Source organism: Meleagris gallopavo, chromosome 1, assembly GCF_000146605.3.
Source record: "Meleagris gallopavo isolate NT-WF06-2002-E0010 breed Aviagen turkey brand Nicholas breeding stock chromosome 1, Turkey_5.1, whole genome shotgun sequence".
In the NCBI taxonomy this organism is placed as follows: Eukaryota; Metazoa; Chordata; class Aves; order Galliformes; family Phasianidae; genus Meleagris; species Meleagris gallopavo.
In genome coordinates this window covers 39,508,358-39,535,207 of record NC_015011.2, presented here as the reverse complement: position 1 = coordinate 39,535,207, position 26,850 = coordinate 39,508,358, and the positions used below count along the sequence as shown (strand labels likewise).

The following is a 26,850-nucleotide window of genomic DNA, read 5'->3' as shown; positions in this document are numbered from 1 at the left end:
AAACACGCTCAGGTCTTTTTTTTCCTTATCTGAAGAACATTGCTGATACTCCCTAGTCCACAACCTACCATTAGGCAAGGACAAACTTTCACAACCATTTATAAATACTCACCATTAAGGTGAACAGAAGAAAAATTTTATGGTGTCCCTTTCCATAAATATAATTTTTCCCACTATGCATGCAATTGGTTTTTTACTCCTATCTATTTTCAATCCTCAAAAAGAAGCCACTATGCTCATAATGTTAGTCTGAAAGCTTGACTGGTGGTATCTTAGAGAAAGGAAAATTCCAAATGTCCTATTACTGGTTCATAATGATCTAACCAAAAGCAGGCCACAAACTGAAGTGCATAGGTCAACTGGATACAAACTCTGCTTTTTCTTTAATATTTATTGTTAAAATAATAAGATTTTTACCCTTTTTGTATTCTAAAATGAACACACTTTAAATTCAGACGTAATTTTATAATTACAATAACCATCCTGATCCCCATAAATTCACACAGTGATAAAGCTCCACTTGTAAGATCATCACGTAAAAGAGACAACTGAAAAACCACCTAACTCTCCTCTTCATTTCTTACTGCATTACTCTGTATCTTCTAGAATGGAAACCTCTTTGTTGCTGTTATTCTCTTCCAGCAACGCATGCAAAATATTTCACATAGACCACCGTATCAGTGGTCAAGAAAAGATGTTCTAAAACTACTTAAGCCTTTTCCTTTTATCCACATCACATTCTTCTTCTACTTAACCAGCGCATCAGTGATGAGTTAATCCCTTCAGAATAAAGAAATTAATTAACATGCATTAGGTGCTTAAACATTAGAGTATAATAATTGAATATTCAAGCTAATACAATATTTAATTCTATAAGCGTGCATTTCTGCTACTAGCCAAAGTTTTTGCTTCTTATTATTCAGAGTGTCAGAAAAGCCAATCACTGTGGTTGTGAGCCTTAAAGTTGTACCAGTCCTGTTGGAAACCACTGTATGTTCATTTTCTAGTTGGAAAACAAAATTCTTGTAGGAGAATAAAATGTGAAAAGGAAAATCATTTCTTTCTTTATTTTCTTCCTGTTTATCTAATGAAAGCCGTTTTTAACTGGAATTCTCTTAAATATTAGTAGAGATCCTGAAGACCCCAAAATTATATCCCATAACAACTGAGCATCTGGAAATGAAAATGGAGATGAGGTACGAACACGTGTTTGCTCAAAATATGCCACAAAAATTTCGTTATTAAAAAGCCAAGGAGCTTAAAAAAGGTCATAAACTAAGTTTCTAAAAATAAAAAGAAATATAATTAAAAATTATCTTGAGTAGTGGATGGAACAGGTGAACATAATTGAAAACTGTAGTTGATTTAATACACATAAAAATGTAAGCAACACATACATAATGAGGAAAATAAGAGACTAGTAGTGATATATAGGTGTTTTTATGAACGCACATCTGCATGCCACATGCTGACATTAGAAGGACTAGCTCCTAGAAGTCTATGCTGGCATTTCTCACACTGATACACACAGAAATAAGAATTCACTCTACAAAGTTTACAAATAAGAAATCAGTCTACAAAGTCTTTAGTCAAAACAGTCAACTGTTTACTATTTCACATACTGCAAAACTAGAATCAATCTTAACTGGAATGCTATTGCACATCATAAAGTTAGTGTTCTACATAAGAGCTGACCTGAGTATGTGCAGGCCTGTACTGTGCTGCACATAAAACTCGCTCCTCAAGGCTGTATTTTGCTTCATACACCCCTTCCGCAGGATAAACTTGGTCAGCAACTTCTTATGTAGGAGCTTGTCTGCAGGCAGCTCCCACTTGGCGCTGGCCACCAGAATGGCCTTGTCTTTATCTCAGAGTGAATCTGCACGTTCCCATATGAGCACATTTTTGTTTGACAGCAGCAGTAATGACAAGAATTGTTCACTCTACAATGCTCCACCATTCAAGCATCTAAAGGGACATGAGATCATTTATCCTCTTAGCTTCAGTATGAGGTATTTTAATCAATACCATATTTTTTTTTTCTTACTGAGAGCAATTAATGAATTCTAGCACAGTGCTGCTAGCATTTCCCACAAGTTGTTTGCTTGTCTACGTCCTTACTTTGCCCAGAACGTCTACCCTTCTGGATAGAGAAAAGAAAGATTTCTAGCTTATATAGAGACAATATACCAGAAATTCAGCCTCATACACTGATCACTTCCCAAGACAAGAAACATTATCAGCTGAAAGTTCAGTACAAAATAGGTAGCGTTTGTCTAGATTATATTTCTGCTTCATGAATTTTGAACGTAACATTAACCCTGATCACCTACACAAATCATTTAAGGTGCTGGGAAAGTAGATTCAAAACTGAGGGATGGCCTTTCAGTACTTAAATATAGCCTCCAGTAATCTACACATCCTTTGAATCCTTCATTTCCAGAAAATGAGACGAGGTCAAAATAAGTAAGCTTTCTGCTTAAGGATACTGAACTTAGAAGATTTTACATGGATGTTACATAGTGTATGGACATAACAGAATTACCCACCATGCAGCAGTGGGACAAACGGAATCTTGTGGGACTTCTGTGCACAACAGAGATTGTTCTTCCTCACCTCTCCACCTCAGTAAAACACAACTGAAAACTGTATACTGAGTAGGTCTGTATGCAAAGCTTCAAACTCTAGTTACTTTTTCAGAGCCAAAACTGGCTTCCCTTGCTCACAGTGATCTTTCTGCCAACCCATAGTAGTCAAAGGAGGGTCCAGACTCTCTTCTACACAAGAAAAAATGATCTTTTTATCCACAACAATGCTGTAATTTTTTCTTAACTTAAGCAGCAACACACAGAACAACGTGACAAGCGTCACATCTGGGATGAGCAGAAGGCATGGAACAGCTGTATAGTATGTACATATGTATTGCTACATATCATGAAACCATCTCTGCATCTGGAGTTATTTCCAAGTTTGCTGATATACACAAGTACACAGTTACTTCTCGACATATGTATAGATATGAACATACAAATTATAGAAAACTTACTCTATTCCCTTTCCCACAAAAGGGCGTATTTAGTTACGAAGGAATCCTGTCTACAAGAGTCTAGCACATGAGTTTATGATATTCTCTTTCCTAAATGTACCTGCCGAATCTTCCTCTGTTCCTTTACTTAGAACTTTGCCCCACTGCTCTGAAACAAACTCAATCCTCTTTTTAAAAACAAATGACAAAACTACTAATTACTTTTAATTCAGTGTCCTAGAAAAATCCTTACCTCGAAGTGTTCTTCCACCCTAACCTGTGCCCCAGTACACATATTTATCATACAAAACATGCCAAAAGTAACTCCTTCAATCAGCAAGCTGGCATCTGTCACTGACTAAGAAGCTCTCAGAAGTTCCAACATGACCCAATTTGTAAACTCCAGGACAACATATTGAAGACGCTCCCAGAAAGATCTAGGCATATGTTATACTCAAATAGCTCATTTTTATAGCCACTGTTGCACTACAGATACTCAATGCATCGTATTTCAGTAATGCAATCACTTCAAACTTTCGTGCTGAAAGCTGACAAAGTAAGAAAGTCAGTAAACTTCTGTCCACAAGGCAAACTGAGCTAGAATTAAGAATGATTTTTTTTTTTTTAAAGTTTCACTATGTCATTGGCTGAGAATATTAAAGTATGTGAGATTTTCTATGCCTCAGTTGTTTAGGGAAAGAAACTTAAAGTTTAGAAAAAATACTCGTTTTGCAAGCCTACTTCCCTATGAGATTGTTGAAAAATCAATTCAATGCCTAGAAGCTAAAAAACAAAAGTTACTCACAACATTACAGCTCACAACATGATATGGTAGAAAAACATTCTGACAAATATTTTCTGTTTCATAGAATAGCTTAACACATTACCTACAGGTTTTCAATGAAGAGAAGAAATCCCTAAAACCACAAAGACAAAATCAAATTCCATTTTTAAGATCTTAAAATGTACTTGTGTTCCACAAACTGTATTTTGTTTCTTATGTCACGTTTTCTCATTACAGAAATGATAAATGGGAGAGCAAATCAGAGTTGATAGCTACGCAGATTTACTGTTCTGTGAGAGATTACCAGTCTTCTTTCTACAACATGCACTTGTAAAAATAAATTTACCATTATGTGAAATAACATGAATACTGTGAGCGCATATGGTGCCACAAACTCTTTACACAGGAAGCAGTAAGGTGAGTTAAACTAGATCAGTAGATCATACTACTTAATGCCAATACTCTTTACATCTTCCATTAGATGTTATTTGAGGTTCATTTTAGACTAGATTTAGCCTTGTTCACTGGACCAAAAACGCAGTTCCAAACATTCTAATGAAAGTTATCCCACAAATCTTCATTCCTTTGGCTGAAAGATATTCTGGGAAGTATCATACTGACTCTTCCCTCTGTTTATTGCACATAACAGTTGCATGTTAATTCACATGACCAGTAGGTACTGCCAGAAAGTTTGCATGTCCCCTGTCTATAACAATTCTGGTCACAAAGCTAAAGCATGTGCCACCGTCTTCTTGTTGAGAAAGGATATAATCATTCCTGATGTTCTCAGTGCCAACAAGTATCAGGAAAGACACTGCATACCCCTGCACTCCAACCCAGAAAATAAACCCTGACAACAACTTAACACATCTAATTTAAGTATGATTTTACTGAATGCATAGTGGAACTGCAATCTATGTCTAGTCATTTGAATGACACTGGGTTATGTGGAACAAACACTGTAAAAATGTTCCCAACACCTTCCGAATTCAGGGTATTGCTTGTTGTCTAAACAACCCTCTGAGGACATCACTGAGATCTTCGTTCAGACTGAAATACTTCTGCAGTAAATATATGCCCATTTCTCTACTCACTTTGCCATGCATGGGGCATCCAGCAATGATGCAGTCACAACTTATCATTCCCCCTTACTTCCACCTTTCATATTTGACTAAAGTTGACTCACATAAGGAAGAAAAAGATAACATAGAAAATGTAACTTCTCAGAAAGAGACAACACAGCCTCACTAGGGTTGCATCAGACATTCAGCTTCATAGAAAGCATTTTTTGGGGAGGACCTCAGCTTCTGAGAAAGAAAAGCTTCAGCTAATGACCCTGACAACCACATGCAAGCAAGTCTCTGTATGCATTCTATTACTTTAATTCATTATTACATTCCTGTTAATCTTGTTTCTGGATGAGGAGCTACAAGATCTGTTTTAGTGGCTTGTGGTAGCAAGGGTAAGGGAAAATGGTTGGACTAGATGATCTTATAGGTCCTCTCCAACCATGTGATTCTATGATTCTGCTCTCTTTTGTACCACTAATCATTGTGCTTTCAACAACACGTTTCCAATGGACAGCAGAACATTCCTGTACTATTACAGAGGCATGAAGGCACTCGAGTTCCCCACTCTAACAGAATCACAGAAACACAAAGGTTAGAAAAGACCTACGAGATCATCCAGTCCAACCATCGACTTTTCACTAATAGCTCTCACTAAATATCCATCAATACAACGTCCAAACATTCCTTGAACACCTCCAGGGTCGGTGAATCTACTACCTCCCTGGGCAGCCCATTCCAGTGCCTGACTACTCTTTCAGAAAAGAAGTATTTCCTAACATTTAGCCTGAATCTCCGCTGGCACAGTTCGAGGCCATTCCCTCTAGTCCCATCACTAGTTACACAAGAGAAGAGGCCGATCCCCAGCTCACTACAACGTTCCTTCAGGTAAAGAACAGTAAGGTCTCCCCTGAGCCTCCTCTTCTCCAGACTGAACAATCCCAGCTCCTTCAGCCACTCCTCATAAGGCCTGTGCTCCAGACCCCTCAACAGCTTTACTGCCCTTCTCTGAACCCACTCCAGGGCCTCACTGTCTTTCTTGCAGTGAGGGGCCCAAAACTGGACACAATACTCAAGGTGCGGCCTCACCAGAGCTGAGTACAGGAGGACAATCACTTCCCTGTTCCTGCAGGCAACACTGTTTCTGATGCAAGCCAGGATGCCATTGGCCTTCTTGGCCACCTGAGCACACTGCTGGCTCATGTTCAGCCAAGCATCAATCAATACCCCCAGGTCCATTTCCTCTACACAGTCTTCCTGCCACTCTGCCCCAAGGCTGCAGCGTTGCCTGGGATTGTTGTGGCAAAAGTGCATGACCTGGCATCTGGCATTGTTGAACCTCATCGCACTGGCTTCAGCCCAGCTATCCAGCTTGTCCAGATCCCTCTGTAGGGCCTCCTACCCCCAGGCAGATCCACACTTCCAGCCAACTTGGTGTCATCTGCAAACTTACTGAGGATGCACTGAATGCCTTCATCCAGGTCATCGATAAAGATATTGAAGAGGATAGGCCCCAGCACCGACCTCTGAGTAACACACCACTCATGACAGGTTGACAGCTGGATTTACATTCACTACCACTCTCTGGGCCCGACCCTCCAGCCAGTTCCTTATCCAGCCAAGAAGTGACAGTGTGAAGATCAGGTCCAGAAAATGCTTATTCACAGCAGGGAATGCAGACTCCTTGCTCTACCTCCAGTTCAGGAACCATCTTCTGCCTTGATGCAGATCCAATAAGCTCTGGAATCTGTAGTACTCAGTTTTCACTCTCCACTGCAGCAACCAAGGATGAGATTACTCCTCTACATGCTATCTAAGCTGCCTGCAAAGCTGTTAGAAGTGGCTCACAAACTACATTTGGACAGTAAGCCAGTAACAGAAGAGGCCAGGCCTAACGTACCGTGTTAAAATACCTTAATTTTGACATAAGCTGAAAATGGAAATTTGAGAGGAAAACAAAACTCCCTAATTCCACACTGCACTCACTGTAGAAAAGTCCAAGTTGACAGTACACACTTACCTCATACAAGACTGTAGGATTCCCATGAAGAAGAGGTCCATAGCAAATGTAAGAATGACCAACTACCCAGCCTAAATCAGAAGCTGCCCACCACACCTAAAATGAAATAAAAACAGAAGAAAATGGTTGTTTTTAAGACAAGTTTCAAAATATTTAGATGACATTTAAACAGAATTACCTCACCAGGTTTGAGTCCATATACAGCTGACATTGTCCAGTTCAGCATAACTGCATAGCCACCTGTTGGTCTGATAACACCCTAAATGAAAATAATTTGAATATTTAAGATCATTTAAAGAATGCATCAGTATGTCTGTCTTCAATTAAATTTTGAATAGACTTGAAGTTGTCAAATTCCAATACCTCACACTTAATAAAAAGATTCATTCTTACAGATACACACTTCTGCTAACATTCTCACTGAAGAAGTAATTTAGGAAAAAGAGAAAAACCTGAGTGCTATGATAATAGTTTTCAGAAGACAACTAAAAAGACATAAGTTGTGTCACTTAAATTGTATACACATATTTAGTCAATATATGCTGACAAAAAGTAAGAGATTAAGTCTTTACCTCTCTTAAAGCTTGGCCACCTAAATGTTAGTCACATGCTTTAAACTCGTTGTCTAGTCTCCCTAAATCAACAGAGCAACGTTAAGAGCCATTGGTACCTGTGCCTGTGTGGTATGTATTGGCACTTGCCTAAATAACTGGGGTAAATTACTCTGTGGACATACATCCCTCTTTCTGTACTAATTCTTTCAAGCCTTGTCCAATAACCTGGGGAGATAAGAGACACATTAACTCATTAAAATGGAGATTGCTATCACAGATAACGGTTAACAAATGTGAATTTCAGAAAGCAGGTTTCCTTTGTTAGTCTCAGTTTCTAACTTAGCCTCTGCTCTGAGATTATCAAAAGTTTTGTTAGGGGGGTACCATAACTGAATAATTTTACTTGTCTGATTGTTAGAACTAAATCCTATCTATGGACACGTGATACTGCCTCTAAATTTGTGACAGTGAAATCACTGCCAGTGAACTATATTCCGATCATCTTCTATGCTTCAAAAAGAATTGTAAGAATCAAACAAACATGCAGTTTGCTTTTAAAAATAAATCATTAAGACTAATTGACACTTGAAAGCAAAGATTTTCAAATAATGCCCTTCCCAATCTAAACCTTCATTTTCATGGGAATTATATCCTCAGAACTGTTCAGAAACACAAACCTTTAGAAGATGCCTAATTCCACTTAATCTGTAATGTCATCCATTACATCTTATCTATGGGAAGACTAGCTAATATGTAAATAATGAATAAGCAAACCTATTCAGCAATAAATGTTATTGTGGAAGAGATATCAACTAATCTTGCCATTAAATGCTTACTCTACACGTATCTCAGTTAAAATATAGAAAATATTCATGAATAGAAGTTATTCTGCTGTTTTCAAAGGTTTATATTGCACAAGCACTTTGAATTAAATAGTTTATTTTTATATTAATGCTATTTAAATAAACATTATTTACTCCTATACACTGACTTTGAAGTAGAGAAATATGAATAATGTGATTAAAGCATTTCTAACAATGCTCATCATTTTCAGCACTGTGCTGTGGTTGATATTTTCAACCTTTTTAACTAAATATTTTCTCAAGTGGAACTGCAAATAGATCGGTCACAAACACTTAGTCTACAGATAGGCCTTTACCTTGGGCAAGCCTGTTGTTCCAGATGTATATAGAATATAAAGAGGATGGTCTGAAGGAACAGAGACACATTTGTAACACTGTGCTTTTGCAAGCTCTTCTTCCCAATCAAGATCACGACCTGGAGTTAGAGGAACATGCCCCTAAACACAGAAAAACAGAAAAGTGTCCAAACAGAATAAAACGTGAGTGGGTCAAAAACATGTATTATTCAATTTTCTGTACAGTAGCATCAGTTCTATTTTCCATTTAAATGTTATACATTTAAAGTTTCTCCATAAAATACTAAAGCCAACTACAACACACACATTAAAAATGTTAACTGTAGAAGAAAAAAGGCACATGGACTACTGCAATCCAATGGAAAGAGCAACAACTGCAGCAAGTGAGGATTCACTCAAATACAACAGCAGTGGGCACAGAAATAAAAGAAAGAAGCTGCTTACCTTCAGAAGGCCTGAGGTATGCAGGAATCTCAAGAGAAATACCCTTGCCTCCACTGCCAATCCTTACATGAGGTGTGGGAAGGAGTGGTTCCTGGCTCCACCTCTTCTGGTCACTGAGGTGCATTGCATGCACCTGATATCCCCTGCGTTGGCCCTGCCTTCCCACCAGGTGCTCAATCACTGCTTCAAGCCATGACTTAACATTTTCACAACTACATACATATCTGAAAGCTAACATTAAGGCACTACAACAGTACACTCACCAAGTTCGGTCGCCTGTAAATGAGAACTTTCTCAGGTTTGTTCTGTACCATTGCCAGTGCTCCTTCTAGGAGTGATATGTATTCCACTTTCCTTTTTGGTTCTACTCCAAAAACTTGCTGTTACGATAAGTCTGGGCTAAAATAAACAAGTTAAATTGTTCATATACATATTTGCAATATATTTTTATAATATAAATGCAATCTAACAACATGTATCGCATGAAATCTACCTTTACATAATTAGTAGCAGGGGGTTGGATCCATTTTCTAAAGAACAAAGCGTTCGTGATCTTGCAGTCCATGCCTCCACTATTAATATTTGTTTCCACAGCACATTAATAACTGTGACATTCTTCACCATTTTCAACCAAATTTAACAAATAAATCAATTGTATTAAGTTCTTGCAAGTTGCACAAAAATAACTGAACAGAGAGAAAGCCTCATCTCCCTGTAGCCCTCCACTAAAGAAAAAGCATAGTGTCAAGTTATTTGTCCTGGTTAATCTGTTTTCTAATTACATATATACCTGGACCCAATTAGCTACAGCTCTTTGCTGGTACTTTTTCAGTCTGCAGTTAAATAAATAATGTGGGAGGGAAAAATGGAGAAAAAGAAAGGTAAAGAAAAAAATGAAACAAGAAATACCAGAAGAGAATAAACTAAAGTCATAAGACACATGAGGAAATTTAAACTAGAGTCTTTCAAGTAATGGTTTCCACAATGCAAATCCACTGAAAAAAAGATTTCTGTTGTTCTGGTGTTATTTTTAGATAAACTTCTATTTCAAAATGTGGATTTAGAAGATACATTTTTTTCACTAAGTCAGGCTCACCTGTTATGTAAGATTTCCTAAGTCAAAAAACCTCACCTCACTGCATACAAACTATTTGGCTTAAATCCCAAGATCAGTTCTTCTACTTCTTGTATTCAAGAAATAAAAGGTAGTTTCTCTGGTACTGTGTATTAGAAGACATTTTAATCATGGAAGTGCGAGACTTCAAGCTCTTTACTTTTAGAGTTTTAGAAGCATACTTATCTTGTGCATCTTGTGCAGTTTGATCCAGCTACCCTAGTAATTGCATGTATTAGCATAAATCTCATTAGGTAGGCACAAACCACAATGCCACAGTTAAGGCTGCATTAAGCTTTGCATGAAAAGTACAGATTAAATTGTTTGATTGTGCAGTGATAAAATGTTTCCTGTTCAAATCTGTCATTCAAGAAAGTTTTCTAATTAGCTTGTACTCAAAACAAAGATTTCAGATGAGCTTTAACATTTCAGCATTTGTAATCTTTCCCTTTTGGAACGTGGTGATTTTGATTAAAGAAAATTTAATACAATGCAGTTAAACTGAAAATTCAACTAGAAGCTACTCTGAATCTAGACTGTAATTAATAAAATTTATTAACACAGTTTTATTCAATTGTTACAATGAAAGACTTTAGTCAATGCAGGTTTACAGCCATTTATAAATAGTGTCCCCTTTGCTCATCAACTACATCACCTGCAGTGAGGTTTTTGTAGACTTCCAAGTTTTCTAACGTGATGTTTTCCTCACATGAGGGTTACTGCTTGAAAGCATCACAGATCACTCCGTGCAAATCAAAGGCTCATCACTGGTTATTTTCTAAAAATTTTTTTCTAAAGTTTTACCTCTCTGCCTACTGATGGTATTTCCTCTGCACATCTGCTCCTATATTGCCTTTATACATTCATTTCCCATCTCTTCCATGGCTCTACATAGTCCTGTATGATAGATTAAATAGAAATAAAACTGCTGTGAAGGAAAAACAAGAAAGTTTGGTGGAGAAAGAATAGTGAACTGTAGGAAAAAAGGAAGTTGAAATGAGATAAAGCAAGGCCCAATAGTACCAATAGTATCAGACAAACAATATTGTTCTCCCATAGAGGCCCCCTTCTACCGACTCTAGTAGGTGCAAGGCAAGGTTTAGAAGAAACAACGAATACTTTTTATTGAGTCAACTTTTTATTGGTCACTGTAAAAAGCCTAAGCTGAAAACAGACAAGCTTTGGGCACAAAATGTCAGTACTGTCATGAAGAGGCTTACAGAGAGCCAGCACTCAAGCACTCAGCTGTCCAACACATGACGCTCTTTCCTCTTCTCACCCCGGACACACACATCTTACAATAAACTCAACCTTTCTATGCTTTTGTTGCACCCCCTTCCTCCTTAAAAAAGTGACACACATTTTAGAGAAATTCAGTGCTCATGCAACCATTGTACACACTCTGCACCTGCTGATACTGATCTGTATTGCTACACAACCAATGTCAGATGGACATGCACATTTATTTCTGTCAGACACTGGACACTGCTCTACACAGGGACCTGAATTGTAATGTATTAGTAGTTAATAAAAAAAAAAAAACAAACACACAAACAAGATACTGCCTTCTAACTTACAGTGTACTTCTAACACATATTACAAAAATAAAAAGTGCTTCAAGACAACGCAAGACAGAACTGCAAACATTATGAAGCAATTACGTACCTTACATAATAGCAGCTGAGCTTGCTGTCTAATCAAAGAGCTGTCTATGCTGAAAAAGACCTTGAAGATCATCCAGTCCAACCATCAACCTGACCTACCAAATTTCATCATTAAACCATGACCATTAGCACTCACACATCACTCCTGAATACTTCCAGGGATGGAGGCTCTACCACTTCCCCGGCCAGCCTGCTCCCATGCTTAACCAAACTTTCAATGAAGAAATTCTTTTTAATATTCAGTCTAAAAACTTCCCTTTAGCAACTTCAAGCCACTGCCTCACATTCTATCACTTGTCACCCGATGAAACATGACTGTCACCCACCCACTTTGCCGCAACCTCCTTTCAGGCAGCTACAGTGAGCAATGGGGTGTCCCATTAGCCTTTTCCTGACTAAAAAGCCTCAGTTCACTGAGTCACTCCTTTCACCAGCTGTGTTAATCTCTGCACACACCTAAGCAACATCCTTCTTGCAGCAAAGAGCCCAAACCTGAATTCAGCACTCAAGGTGTTGTCTCACAACACAGAGTACTACCCCAGTCCTGCTGGTCATACTATTTCTGTTGCAAGCCAGGATGCTGTCAGCCTTCTTGGCCACTTGGGCACACTGCCTGCTGCACAACTTTCCAGTCACTCTACTCCAAGCCTGTACTGCAGCACGGGGTTGTTATGACCCAAGTTTAGGACCCAGCATTTTGCCTGGCTGAATGTCATGTGACTGGACTCAGATCATCAATACAGAATATCTAGATCCCTTTCCAAAGACAAGTCCAGCCTATCCAGATCTCTCTCCAAAGTCTTCACACTCTCATGCAAACCAACAGACCGCCTAACTTCATATTGTCTGTAGATTTAGTGAGGGTGCCCTCATTTCCCTCATCCACATTGATTAAAATCTTAAAATACTGAATCTTGAGAAATGTCCAGCTGGTTTTCAGCTGGACAGAACTCCATTCACTATGACTTTAAGCCCAGCCATCCAACCAGTTCTTTGTACAGCTATTGAAGCTATGAGCAGTCAGTTTCTCCTGGAAGAATACTGTGAGAAACAGGGTAAAATTATTTCCTAAAATTGAGGTAAACAACACCCACAGCCTTTCCCTCATCCAAGATGACTAAGCAGGTCATCTTGTTATAGAAGGAGGCCAGGTTAGTCAGGCAGATCTGCTCTTCTGCTGTCTGCTTCTGATCACCTGATTGTGCTGTATGCATCATATTACGACAAGACATAGAGGTAACCATGCGTAGCCATATCTGTGTACAGGAACTGTATCTTATTCAGAATAAACTACTACAAAATATTTACTCATTTTTACAAGGATGCCTTATTAATATCCCTACATGTCTCAACTGTAAGTGAGAAATACAGTATTTCTGACCTCAGTGGAAAACAACATTTTTTGAATAACCTAATTTTGAATAACCTAAGTCAATCTCACATTTTTATTTTCAAGAGCTGTTGCTCACTTGCAAATCGTAACACTGCTTAGACCTCAAGAGCTTTCAAAAATCATATCTGCAGAACTCCATTACACATATTTATTTTGGAGGACTTGTACTTAAAATCTAAAAAGCCCTCCACAATTACTATAAAAAATGTGGTTGTCGAACACATAGCAGCTACCTTATTAAACAGGAAGAGAAGTGTACTATTCTTAAAGCATTTTCTCAGCTTTCCTAGTTTACTAAGATAAAGCCCTTAGTGTCATGTTGATTTCTCAAAACATAGTTAATGTTCTGAAAAAGTACCTATTATCTTGGTACTGCAAACTATACACTCTCAAATTCAGATGAAAGGCAAGATGACAAGAAATGCCTCTTCTCACACTCCGTATCACTTCATCACAATTCACCACAGAATATCTATAACACTGCCACTACCTGACAAGAGTAGAAATTATCAGCTGCAGAACTTTGTGGCATTCGCAAACCTATTTAAAATTCAAGATAAATTAGGGCAAGCTGGTAAATGTATGTAACTTTTCATAGTCACTAGCAAGTGTCTGTTATTTAGTTCTTCTGATAAAACTTGAAGTTTGCCCTTGCTTCCAAAAATGCCCCTTGCAGCCAAATTTCTATTCCAAGTCCTCCTTTCAAGTTAATGTTATCAAAATTAGGTCCTGTATTGCAGCACCCAGTTCACAGAAAATGGAATAATAGAAAGGTTGGGGGAGGCTGAGAATGCTTAAATTAACTTCTGAGTTCAGAAGAACACTACCTGTTACAGTCACTTAGATTCGTACTTTCAAGATAATCTCAGTAGTGTTGCAAAACTGGGGAAGCCTTAATATTTAGATTGAGCATGTGCCTGTTCTCTTTACTTACACTTTCATTATACATCATATGGATCAAAAACAATCCGAAGTATTTAGATCTGTCTTTTATAAAGAGAAAAAAAAAAAAGCAACATAACATAAATTAAGATCTATTCCAGGGCCTGCAGGTAGTGATTCTCTTGCTAACCATTAAAGAGACTTGCTAAATGACCTTGAGTAAATAATGTAAATAGTGCTTGTAAAGTAGTCTAAAAGTAAACATGCTAAATGATTCACATTATAACAACCTCAATCTTAAAAGCTTTTTCTTCTACATTGTTTTTTCCTAATCAAAAACTTCTGTGTTAAGATTAATTTTAGATCTTGTTGAAGAAGTCAGGGAGTGGGAAGAAAGAAAATCTGAGCTGTCATTACTTTCCTTCCAGCTGTTTTTCACAGTTCGAACAAAGTACTTCAGTTATTTCATTAACTTGTTTTGTTAAAACACAAATGGGGGAGGAGGGAAGGGAGATGCATTTAAAGTACTGTTTTTGTTTTACAGACATTCATAAAATTTGAACCTTGGGGATCTGAGGAACACTTCTGTGCACAAAATTCTACATACAAGTTCCACAAATCCTGCAGAATGTGTTCAGCTTCTAAGCCTAGCCAATGGAAATCATAGAGAATGGCTGTTGCAGAGGGGCTGAGTGACCCAAGTGACCCCAATAAAGATGACAAAAAGTTTTGTCTTGTTCAGTGGTAGAAAACAAGAACAGAAATTTCCAATACAAACGTTGTTAGTTGGCATGAAACTCATGCATATACAAGCTACTAATATGCCAATAAAAACTACTAAGCAGGTTATTAAATTATTATGTATATTTACACTTCAAAAGACTTACATAATGCTTCAGAAACATGCTTAACCTGTGCCTAACTTGGAAGCCTTTGACGCATTTGCCTCTGTTATCTGTGTTTTGTACAGAGCCACTTATGACCATTAGCTCACTGGCTGTCTTAATTCATGTACAGGTTAGATGAAGTAGACATATAGCTGAAAAAATTATTATGTAACATGTATAAACATGAAGTAAACCAATGAAGTTACTGAGAGTTGGTGTGATGATGATTTTCACACACTTGAGAAAAATGCTGAGTAAGAAGCCAAATTTAAGGTGATGTTTTGCAGAGACTGATGGACTGCTATTTTCTAAGCAGAGAACAGTATGTTAAACAGTCAAAAACTGTACTTCGTGTCTGCTGTAATAAAAATATCACCGCACAAAAGCAGTACTGTGTATACATTTCAATGTTAGGTATTGTAGACAAATTGAAGCTGTTGTGTCACACAAAATAATTTCCCTTTCTGGAAAAAAAAGAGTTTTTGACATTGGTTTACAAGAATAACTAATGCAGTGCCATTTGTTGTTCCAAGTATGTATTACCTTTGCATGATCAATGCGAACAGAGAGCTCTTTTGATGCAAATCCACCAAAAATCAGGCTATGGATGGCTCCTATTCTTGCACATGCCAGCATGCAGCACACTGTCTGTGGAATCATGGGCATATAGATGACCACTCGGTCTCCTTTCTTCACACCATGTCTGACCATGACATCAGCTAACTTGGACACCTGTACTGACAAAACATTCACAACATTAAAAGCTTTTCCCACAATCAACAGACTCAGTACATTAAGGAGATAAGCAAGTAAGACACAGAAAGTTGATGAACAATGCAACCCTCAGTCCAACTAGAAGCAACAGGAACAGGAGTTTTGTTTACAATAGTTTAATACCAGCAATGAGACTAATAACTTAAATTGTCTGGGAAGTTCTTGGGGTATCAAAACACATTTGTAAGTCTAAATTCAGAGAAAAGCAGTTGGTCTGTCTGACAGGGGAACTCTCGCTCAATAGTAACACTTTTTTTCTTAGTAAGCTGCCATTCACTACAAAATACCACAGTAAATATTAGAAATTATGAGATTCTAATTTGTTTCACTATCAGTGCAATGTGAATCTACTCATATATGAACATCTCACACCTGACCTATAATGCATTATTCTTTCTGTATTCATTGTACTACACAGGTAAGGTTTTAAATGAAGTTCAGCCTTGTGGAAGGCTGTTACCATTCTGTACTACCAGACTGGGAAGAAAAGAAGGGTAACACAGACTCCTGAGAGCAGCAAGGGGATATTCCCTGTAGAATGAAAAATACCCACTTCCAAGCATCTCAAGCAACATGTTTTCAGTGACACAGCAAATAACATAAGCAATGGGAACAGCCTAGGCCAATCTTGCCTAAGTAAAAGAGGAAGGAAGGTTTTTCTTTTTGAAGGATGTACAATTCAGGAGAGCAGATTTGCCTTAAAACATTTTACTTTCATTTATATTATTCTCCAAATTTGCATTTTCTCTATTTAAAGAGCTATTTTAATGCAGTTTAACATTTTAAATACTAGTATCACTCTTACTTTCAGTGATTTGTAAGCATTAAGTGCTTTCTTTTAGAGTCACATTGAGGAAAATGTAGCACAACTATATCTGCACTGAAGAGGGGTGCAGCATTACCTCATTGCTTCTCTGTTCAGTAGAATCACACATCTCTGTAGCCTGAGATAGGAATATCCAAGAGCTCCAGATGCATCTGAGCTGTGCTTACATTAAATACACTGCTCAGAGTCTGCTACAATCAGACTCTGCAAATTTCTACACCTCTGTCTGAGGATTTAAGAAAACAGAAACAGAGCAGACCCAAATATGCATATTCACATCAGCAGCCCCCCTTTTTTTTATAAACACCATATAAATCCCTGCTGTTATTTTCAGCCACAAGACAGAATATGCGTGTAAGGCAAAGTCATCAGAACACCAAGTTGCAAACACACACAAATGTATGCAGTTCATTCATAATAGCCCTCTCATGTTAAATACAGCTCATTGTCAGAATAAATATCTTTAATTCTAGATGTATCAATACCTGTCAATACACTAAAACAAATCAGCAAGGCTTAGACATGCACACAGCCAGAATTTATAGCCACACCACTGACATTTAGTCATTTCTAGACAAAGCTGGAAGGTTCAACCTTTACTGCACCAACATCCACCTCTGACATCGCAGGCCAAAATAATAAAATATGAGGCAATACTTTCAGAGCAACCCTCATAAAACACTGCCTCCATCTGCAACTTCTTGGAAGATTGTGGAACGTCATAAAACATGTTTACATTGCCCTCAGGATTGATGTGGAAACCCCGAAACATTCAAGCAATCATTCTAAAACAGAAAAAAAAGTGGCAGTATGAATATTTCATAAAACTGTTAAAAGCCATGAAACTTCCCAGTTTGTTACAGTATGTTGTCATTTATGGCTTACATAAAGAAAGCCTACTTCATCACTCATGATTTTACACTTGTTATTTCCCTACCAGCATGCTGTTTCTCTACTTTGCTTCAAATTTCAGATTGCTCTATTGTCTTAATATATTTGACACTTCAGTAATAAAATCGCTTTTGACTAGTGATATAAGAGAAGACTGAAGCAGACTTTCAGATTTGAAGATCTGGACATAAATTACACTTACATCAAACGCAAGCCCTAGTGAGCATGTTTTATTTTCACCCAGCCACCAAACAAATAATATCTGTATTAGCAGTTCAGGTTTTGAGACATTGTGCCATTCTGAAGCAAACCAGCTGGCTGTTCCCAGTGGTTCAAAACACAGTTTTGGTCCACATCAGAAGAATTCTGTTTAGAAGATACTAAAATCAAAATTTCACTTCAAATGGTTAAAAGAGAAATTCCAAACCTTACTGGTTTGCACAATGCCTGGGTCTCAGCAGAGCCTCATCATAGGCTAAACACAAAAAGATTCTTCAAATACTTAGAGCTTTTGAAACATCCCAAAATGCATCTTTTGCTGTCAAAAGAGCCATGTCACATATGCATGCCTCTAAAACAAAGACAGCAAGCCGTCCCCTCCTCTTAGGTTCTCCAATCTCTTGCTCTCCCAAGGTTACCAAAAAAGTCATCCTTGCTGTTGCCCCACATGTTGATGAAGTTCCTCAGACTTCTATTACTCCTTTCAATCATCAATCTCTCCTGTACTCAGTGCTGCAAGTCTTTCAAGCCAAGGCACCATCCTGTTGGTAATGTCAAGCTCCCAGCCAAGTAGGGAAGAACTGACAAGCAATGCAGCACTCCTTAAAAGCAGATTAAGACCATGTTCTTGAACATGTGGGATAGTGAAGTTTCAGTGCGTGTGCAGAGATCTTGAATCACAAAGATCTTGAACAGATGTTCAGGGAAGGGAGGAGCACTCCACCAACCCCACTGCTCATGAAACTGTCTACATCCTTAGTTCCAGGATCAACAGGCTCATGAGACAGCCCACCTGTCTCATGCCCACAGTACTGCACACATCTGTAACACACAAATCCCATATTGTCAGAAGATGACATGTAGGAACATCCACTTAGTCCACTCTCTGCCATAGCAGGCAGGGAGAACTGCAAATTCAGTGGTCCAGATATCTACCTGACTTAAGTATATTCCTTTTCTACACATGTATTCAGCATGGGAATATGTTTAGAAAGCTTCTGGTTGAATTAAAACGCTGGTCTCAGTGCTGTGAAAGGCAGCGTAAGGCTCTAGATTGACCGTGAGAGCTGTAATGTCTTGAGAAACGATTCCTCACAGGCTGTGAGCTGTGAGAGAAGTTCTGAGAGGCAACAATCTCCAACTAAGATCACCTGCCTCAATCCTGCTCTGCCTGCATGCCAGTACAGTCCTGGTGGCTGCACATGCCTTGATAATGGTGGGTGAGAAGCTGGACATGAGTCAGCAGCGTGCGCTTGCAGCCCAAAAGTCCATCTATATCCTGGGCTACATTAAAAAAGGGGCAGCCAGCAGGGAGAGGGAAGTGATTGTCCCCCTCTACTCAGCTCTTGTGAGGCCCCATCTGGAGTACTGCATCCGGGCCTGGGGCGCACAGTACAGGAAAGACATGGAAGACATGGAACAGGTCCATAGGAGGGCCACTGAGATGATCAGAGGGTTGGAGCACCTCTCCTGTGAGGAAAGGTTGAGGGAACTGGGCTTGTTTAGCTTGGAGATGAGAAGGCTCCAGGGAGACCTCAATGTGGCTTTCCAGTACTTGAAGGGAGCATATAAACAGGAGGAGGGAATGACTGTTTACAAGAGTGGATAGTGATAGAACAAGGGGGAATGGTTTAAAACTGAGACAGGAAGATTTAGGCTAGATATTAGGAGGAAGTTTTTCACTCAAGTACTGGAACAGCTTGCCCAGAGAGGTTGTGGATGCCCCAATCCTGGAGGCATTCAAGGGCAGGCTGGATGTGGCTCTGGGCAGCCTGGTCTGGTGGCCGGCGACCTTGTACATAGTGGGAGGGGGTTGAAAGTAGATGATCATTGTGGTCTTTTTCAACCTAGGCCATTCTATGATTCTATGATAACACAACTCTCCCAGGTTTCTGCACAAAAGCCTCTCCCTCAGTGTTTTTCTCTCCTCAAATGTTGTACAGCAGGGACTTGTCTAGTAGCTGTATTGGTACTCGTACATTGGTCCACAACTAACAAGAAAAAAAATGTAAGTCGGGATGACTTCGATTTCTTTCTAATGCAGGCAAAGAGCTGCTGGGATTACAGTAAATTGAAGTAATTTCTCTTTCATTCATATATCACCATGTTCTTTGGATCAAGGGAAAGTTTTTGGGACGAGCGCAGATATTGTCCATTTTCCTTTCCTGTCTGGGAGACTGGCTGTGGAACACATGCCTCCTAGAATGGAGGAGAAAGAAGAGGAGATGGAGATTCTGTAACGCTTACCAACTCAGCATGGATTTTGTGTTTGATCAGAAGCAATGCCGCAGCATCCACCCTACACAAGAGAGGAGTTCTAGACTAACATTTTCCTCAGAAGGAATACTGAGGGACACAGTAGTGCTCTGTAAAACTCCTACAGCACATGAGTTCCCTTACATGTCATTATTTGGCCAATATCCACAGAGTGAGAGAGCAATCAAGCAGCAGTGAGACAGATGAAAGGAAAGCACAGAGCTTTCTAAAGACATCTACAAGTCAAGGATGGAAAGATTTGTGGAACAGATAGATTCAGACTGCTTTGAAGTCAGTCATGGGACATTTGGTTCAAACTAAACCTATTCTAAAGTAAAGCCAGCAAACCACGTATAGAGGAAATGTCAGGAGCCTCAGCAATCAATTCAGCATGGCTTTGCTACATTCATGTGCCAGTACTGCACCAAATTATTCACTACTGCAGGCATCACCGATGTTGACATGATCCTGTATAGCTATCTTAAGTCAAGGAAGATCAAGTTCCTGCTACTTTTTCAGACTTCGAAGATGATTTGGAAGCCTTTTGTGTGGAATGCAAAAAACCCAAGACACCACTCTTTCTAAATGTCTGATTAATCTCATCCCTTACAGAATACTAATATTGCTATTTCTGAAGAGTCACCTTCCCAGGACATCCACTGAAGAATGACATTTGAAATTCGAGTAAGAAAATGAAAAACAGCATTAAACAAAAAGACTAATACATAATACTGTCAAAATAATTTTGTTTTAACCATCAGGATAAAAAGTTAGACTGTCAGTTTCAGTAGGATTTTCTATATTCCAGTTTTGATCTTTAAGTACTTCTGAGAATGAATGTCTTGAAATGAAAGGAATTGGTCACTTCTGTAGGGAGAAGGCAAAGAAAGAACGTGGAGTAAAGCATGGAGAATGAGAAAGACTGCTGGAAGCAAAGCAATCTGGGTGATACTTCAGTCATATACAGAGGAGATGCAAAGCAAGACAGACACAGCTACAACCTGAAAATGGCTAATACAGCGATTTCAGAAGGAGATGCTTTTAGAGTGGGTAATTATAGAAAAAAAAATCCATCCTACAGAATAAATTACATTCTAACCCAACGTCGATAACCCTGAAACCCTTCTCTCATCCATGTTTCTGTAACATTCAGTGCTGAGAGGGACTCAGCCTGGAAGGGGAGGGAGGGTTGGTTTTCAGTAATCCTGTCAGGTTGCTGCACTCAGGAATTATTTATTATAGAACCAAATTCAGCACGCTAACTGTGCATTGTTACTGAAAAGAATGACAAAGAGAAATCATACTGGTTTTGTGTATAGTATCTGTCAAGTGTCAACACCTGCTAATGTGGTACTCAAATTCTTGAGATGTTTTTCTGCAAGGGAGGCCTCAGTCGTGTAAACAGAAAGGTTTGTTTCCACACACATAACAACCTATGCCTTAACCTGAAAATGGCATTTTCCAACACAATCAGAAAGTTTACTTTTAAATGAACAGAATCCATTGCTCCCTATTTCTCCTGGGTAAACTAACACTACAGTGATTCAGCAGCATTTCTAAAAGAATTCATGCCTCCATTATCTTTTCCAGGCATCTCACTACTGGAATTCGAGAATATCCCAAGGCACACACAAAGCTGAAACTTTCATCCCCATTGCAGTGGTTCAACACTATAATCCTCATTTAAAGTCCTCTAACAAACACCAGTATAGGAAATAAGTCAAATTGCTACACTCTCAGAGACCATCACATTTCCAATTTTCCAAAGCCCTACTCTCTGCATTTGCAGCATTCCATCTGTAACAGCATATAATTAATACAATATGATTGTATGCACAAAATAAAGTTTCATTTTAACAAACTGTGACAGTGCCAAGGCATTCCAAGTGTAGCAGTACAGTGTATCAATAGATCTTGTCATTCACAACAACAAAAAACTGCTGAAATTGCCCTATGATTCTTATGTTGTAGCTCTGCCTTAAAAAAAACAAAGCACAAACTTTTCCACAGGTCAGACAACCACAAGCTTCGAAAATTCCTCTCAATTTCTTATAATTTAGTGATGCTTGACTTTAATTGCAACATCACTGTAGCTCTTACATCTGAACTGTTGTGCAATGATTAAAAAGGATAATGTGAAAACAACAGGCATCCTGAGCACATAGCTCAAGCCATCCTACCCTCTCTAAGAGGCTCCATTATCTCCAACCAAGCACCCATTTTCTTTTTTCATCCTTATCATGTGTTTGATCCTTGGACATATTGTCCAACTTGCTACAAAGTTCTGCATCTTCCAACCCTGTGACTCACAGCTACTCCGCATATCTTCTAGCGAATCCACCTATGAAATCCTCTTTTTTTAGCAAAAGCCAGAAAGAATTCCACTGCTTCAAATGTCTCTTGTATGGACATTCTGAACAGGCAGCCTATCTGATAAGATATTCTCACTGAAATATCAGTGTAATGGCTAGACAGACTACTAAACATTCATTGCATGGGTACAGTTCAGACTACAGTTTGCACACAGATTTACACTGTCAGCCTATTTTAAATTGAGAAGGAAATTCAAGACAGAAAGCATAAAGCTTCTTTCCAGGGTACTACTCTGCTCATATGTGTGGTCTACACTTACACCGATCTGTAATGAAACACACAAAGCACTGAAAGTCTATTTCAACTCTAGCATACGGTACATCTAGTTTGTGCTGAGCAGAGTGAAAACACAGCACCAAGTGATGATGGAGGCATGTGAGCCAAACAAGGTAAGCCACACCCTCAGTGGCTTGGTGTGCCTCTTCCCAAAATCTCTTGTAGTCTCTACATAATCTACAACACAAAACACACGAGCAAATATATCTGCAGTTTTCAGCCAACTTCTTTGTGGGTATGTTTGTTTTCTGGTATCCAGCAATGACCAGATGAACCAAGCTAAGTTCCACAAGAACGGACCAGAAAGCTGTGAGAAAAGTTATTAATCTTAAATCCTGGCTGTCATGATAACACTCCCTTTTAATTAACGAGAACAAGCTACAGAATTCCAAATTCTGCACATATGTCTGATTACACTTTTCTGGATAGAATCAGATGGTTATCCCACTATTCTAGGTCAGAGTAAGCTAAAGGTAAGCTGGGTCAGCTCCCTAAGACCTTCCATTCAGAGAACCAGCATGGGCCATCAGCACTCCTACTGCAGCCTCAAGCAGGCATGCAGTGCAGCTCTCCTTAGAGCTGCTTCCTGCTAACGTTGGATTTGTTTTTACACTCAGTCATGTACAGCCATAGTCAAGGTATGTACCTTCATCTCTGCCATAGTGGCATTTTTGTTCATCATAGAAACTCACTGTCAGGCGGCTTGACAAATATTTTGCATTCTTTCATGCACAGAAAATAAGAACTGTTAGGAAAAAAAAAAAAGAAAAAAAAAGAAATTCAAGAGAGAAAAGTTCAGAATGTAACCAACCAGAACAAAAAATATTTAACTGCAGGAAGAAAGAAATAGAGGAAGATCAAAACCTCTCAGATACACTATTATTTAATGCAAGCAGTGAAGCTTACAAATCAATACCAAGCACAGCAAAAGGAATAAACTAGAAAGATAGACCATTTTTACCTCCCTAATATCCACCTGCTGTGCAATATTTCCAGCCTATTTCCAGTAACAAGGTTATTCTCAAACGCACCTGTTCAAGGAGCTCCTTATAAGTTATTTTCTCTTTGGTATTTGTTACAGGACTGTCATAAATAATGGCAATGTGGTCTCCTCGTCCATTCTCAACGTGACGATCAACAGCATTGTAACAGATATTCAGTTCTCCGCCGACAAACCTAAAAAAGAAGTTGGGAGAAGATAGCAGGCAACCTTCGCAGAACTGAGACAGGGTTGATTCTTGAATTAGAGATCAAAACTTTACACTCAGCTCAGGAAGTCCTTTTTTTATTCCAGAATCACTCAATTTACTGAAAAAGATAAATAAGCCCATTATTGAAATCAGTAAAAAAAAGTGAAGTATTTCCACCTTAACTGAGAATCTGCTAAACTTGATCTTGATTTAACTCCCCTTGCATCAATCATTTTGATTTTATAGCTAAGACTTCAGGGAACAAGACATACATTCACATAAAACAGTTTGACATTATGAACGTATCTTATTACACTACTTTGTACTGGCATGCATGTGTATCTTTTTTACAAAGAACTGGCTCAAGACACAAAATGTTCTAATTCACACGTTGGCAGTAACAGTTAAGCACGCACACATCTGTATCCAAGTGAAACTGACCCCAACAATCATAAAAGCTTATAAATTTGTCTGATATTCTTGACAAATTGATAAATGCACTTGACATTACCATGGTCTACATCAGTGACTTAAAAGCCTCTGTAAAGTACTGTGAGTCACGGTCTCTTCAACAGCCAGACATTTAGAAAAAAATCTCTTCTAAATTAAAAAAAAAAAAAGTTAACCAGCACAACTCAGGATGTACTTTTATTGCAATTTTACAAAGAAAATTCAAGTATGCCACAATCCTCAAGAAAACACAGAAGGCACCATATGCTACAATGACTATTAGCAAAGAAGACACAGAAGAACTGAAGTTACTCAAAATGATGCTCTCCTTTGTGTTTTTCAATCTATCTACAGTAAAAAGAAGAGCAACAGAAAAAAATACAGCCAAGTTTTCAAAAATGCTATGGGGATGCTCACTGTCATAATGTCTTATTGTAATGTAAAAAATAAAAACAGATGGCCTAAAATAACCCGCTACTAATTAAAAGAGAGCATTTCCTACTTTCCTTCCCATATAGTACAGCACTGCTCCAAGGTAGGATATTTGATGTACTATTCATATATCCATATGCGCAGATTAGTCCCTACTGTCAAAGAATGGCCATTATTAAGGTCAGACCAATTAGGATGTCAGGACATAGCAATCTTCTACTGTGACTTGTTTATAATGCCATTGATAAGGAGAAGTGGAGGAGCAAGAAAGAAACAAAAACACTGTTGTGGTTTAACCTGGCAGGTGGCTGAGCACCACGTGGTCATTTGCTCACTCCTTCCTCCCCAGTGGGATGGGGGAGAGCATGAGGTTAAGAAAAGCAAAGTAGAACTCATGGGTTGAGATAAAACTATTTACTAAGATAGAGAAAAGGAAAATACTTATGACTCTATACATACATACATATATATATATATATATATATATATATATATATATAGGAATGTATATAACAAGTGATGCACAAGCAAATGTTCACCTTTCCCTGACCAAAGCCCTCCTAGCCCCTCGAGCAGTGGAAGGAAGTCAGATGAACTCCCACTCCCTTCAAAACTCCTTCCACATGATGCCACATGGTATGGAATATCCCTTTGGTCAGTTTAAGCCAGCTGTGCTAATTCTGTTCCCTCCCAACTCCTTGGGGCCCTCACTGCAAATGGCCTTGGCTTTGTACAGCACTGCTTAGCAGCAGCTATAAACATCAGTGTGTTATTTGTTTTTCTCCTAGAACCAAAACACAGCATCATACCAGACTTTCTGAAGAAAACCATTCTGTTCCACTGAAACTAAGACAAACATGCTGTACCATAAAGCCCTCCCCACAAAAGAAGAACTGATGGATAATAAAAGACTGTCAGTTGCTTCAGGTAACACAGAGGAACTCTGTATAACTGTCATAATAGTAGTGTAGGATTGAGGTCATCCATGGATTTTTATATCAAATCACTGTAGGATGATAGGAACAATTCTGTTTAAGAAACATTTAGATGTTGCTGTAAGGGAAGTAGTTTAGTGGAGAAATATTGGTGGTAGATGGATGGATAGACTGGATTATCTTGGAGGTCTTTTCCAGCCCTGGTGATTCCATCATTCTAATGGAATGAGAGCACAACATCTGGGTTGTCATGCATAACTACTTAAGAATGGTGAAAACATGAGGAGGTAGAAGAGCTCGGACTCTCAGAAAGATACATGACAAGTTCAACACTGCCATGTTTTATAATGACTGTGAAAAATGCGAGACTGAGGGTTAAAAGCAACCCCACGGCATTCAGATGGTGTGATGCGAGCTCTGCAGAGGGAAGGAGGAACACGAGCTGCCATGGGCCCAGAAGGCAGCAGTGTGCAGCTGACCTGCTATGGCCACAGCCACAGCTCTTCTGCTTCTCTGCTGGTCACAAAGGGGCGTGTTGGAGCACCCCATTTTGTAGGCAAATAAACTGCCTGGCCTTGAAAAGCTGCGCTGTGCTGCTGCAAACTTCTGTTCATTCAGTGACTCCCAAGAGATGAACATCTCTGAAGAATGCAGAATTGTTCTGGTTGGTAAAGACCTTAAAGATCACCAAGTCCAACCACATCAATTTTTTTGAATGAGCTCTAGCAGGAAAGCAACGTCAGCATAAAAACAGGACACCGTCCTGAAAATAAGGGCACTGATTTGAAAAAGAATTCTAGAACTGAAAATGCAATATTCCAATAGACTGCAGAAAGATATGGGATGAATCTGCAGGATGGGTATAAGAGCTGCAAGTGAATTTTGCCATAACAAGTAAGGCTGTAAAATGCTAATCTTGTTGCTAACCAGACATTTCTTTCAACACAGCATGCAAACTGAATTCCCAATCAGAAATCATTCCTTTAAACTACATTCCTAGTGCTGAGAAGTGAATAACATTTAGCAAATGGAGCCCAGAAAGAGTAAAACAGAAATAAAAAGAGCAAACAGTAACGAGTCTAACGCACAAAGGAGACTGGCTGCAGGCTCTTTGAGAGCTCACCTGCTGCCCCTTTCTGCAGTAAAATGGTACTGCCAACACCACAGCAGGATTTACATGTTGGCTGTAACAATGCAACTGTTCATTTCACAGCAATTTCTTTTTTTTTTTTTTT

General features: G+C 38.8%; 1 protein-coding gene across 1 annotated transcript in view; it reads right to left on the bottom strand.

Moving 5' to 3' along the window:
• Positions 1-26,850, bottom strand: part of ACSS3 (acyl-CoA synthetase short chain family member 3) — an 80,030-nt gene that overhangs the window by 48,304 nt on the left and 4,876 nt on the right. The window contains 7 exon segments of the mRNA XM_010708515.3: positions 6,897-6,992; positions 7,075-7,155; positions 8,610-8,750; positions 9,317-9,427; positions 9,429-9,452; positions 15,537-15,725; positions 23,640-23,784. Of these exon segments, the coding sequence (XP_010706817.1) occupies positions 6,897-6,992; positions 7,075-7,155; positions 8,610-8,750; positions 9,317-9,427; positions 9,429-9,452; positions 15,537-15,725; positions 23,640-23,784 (787 nt within the window).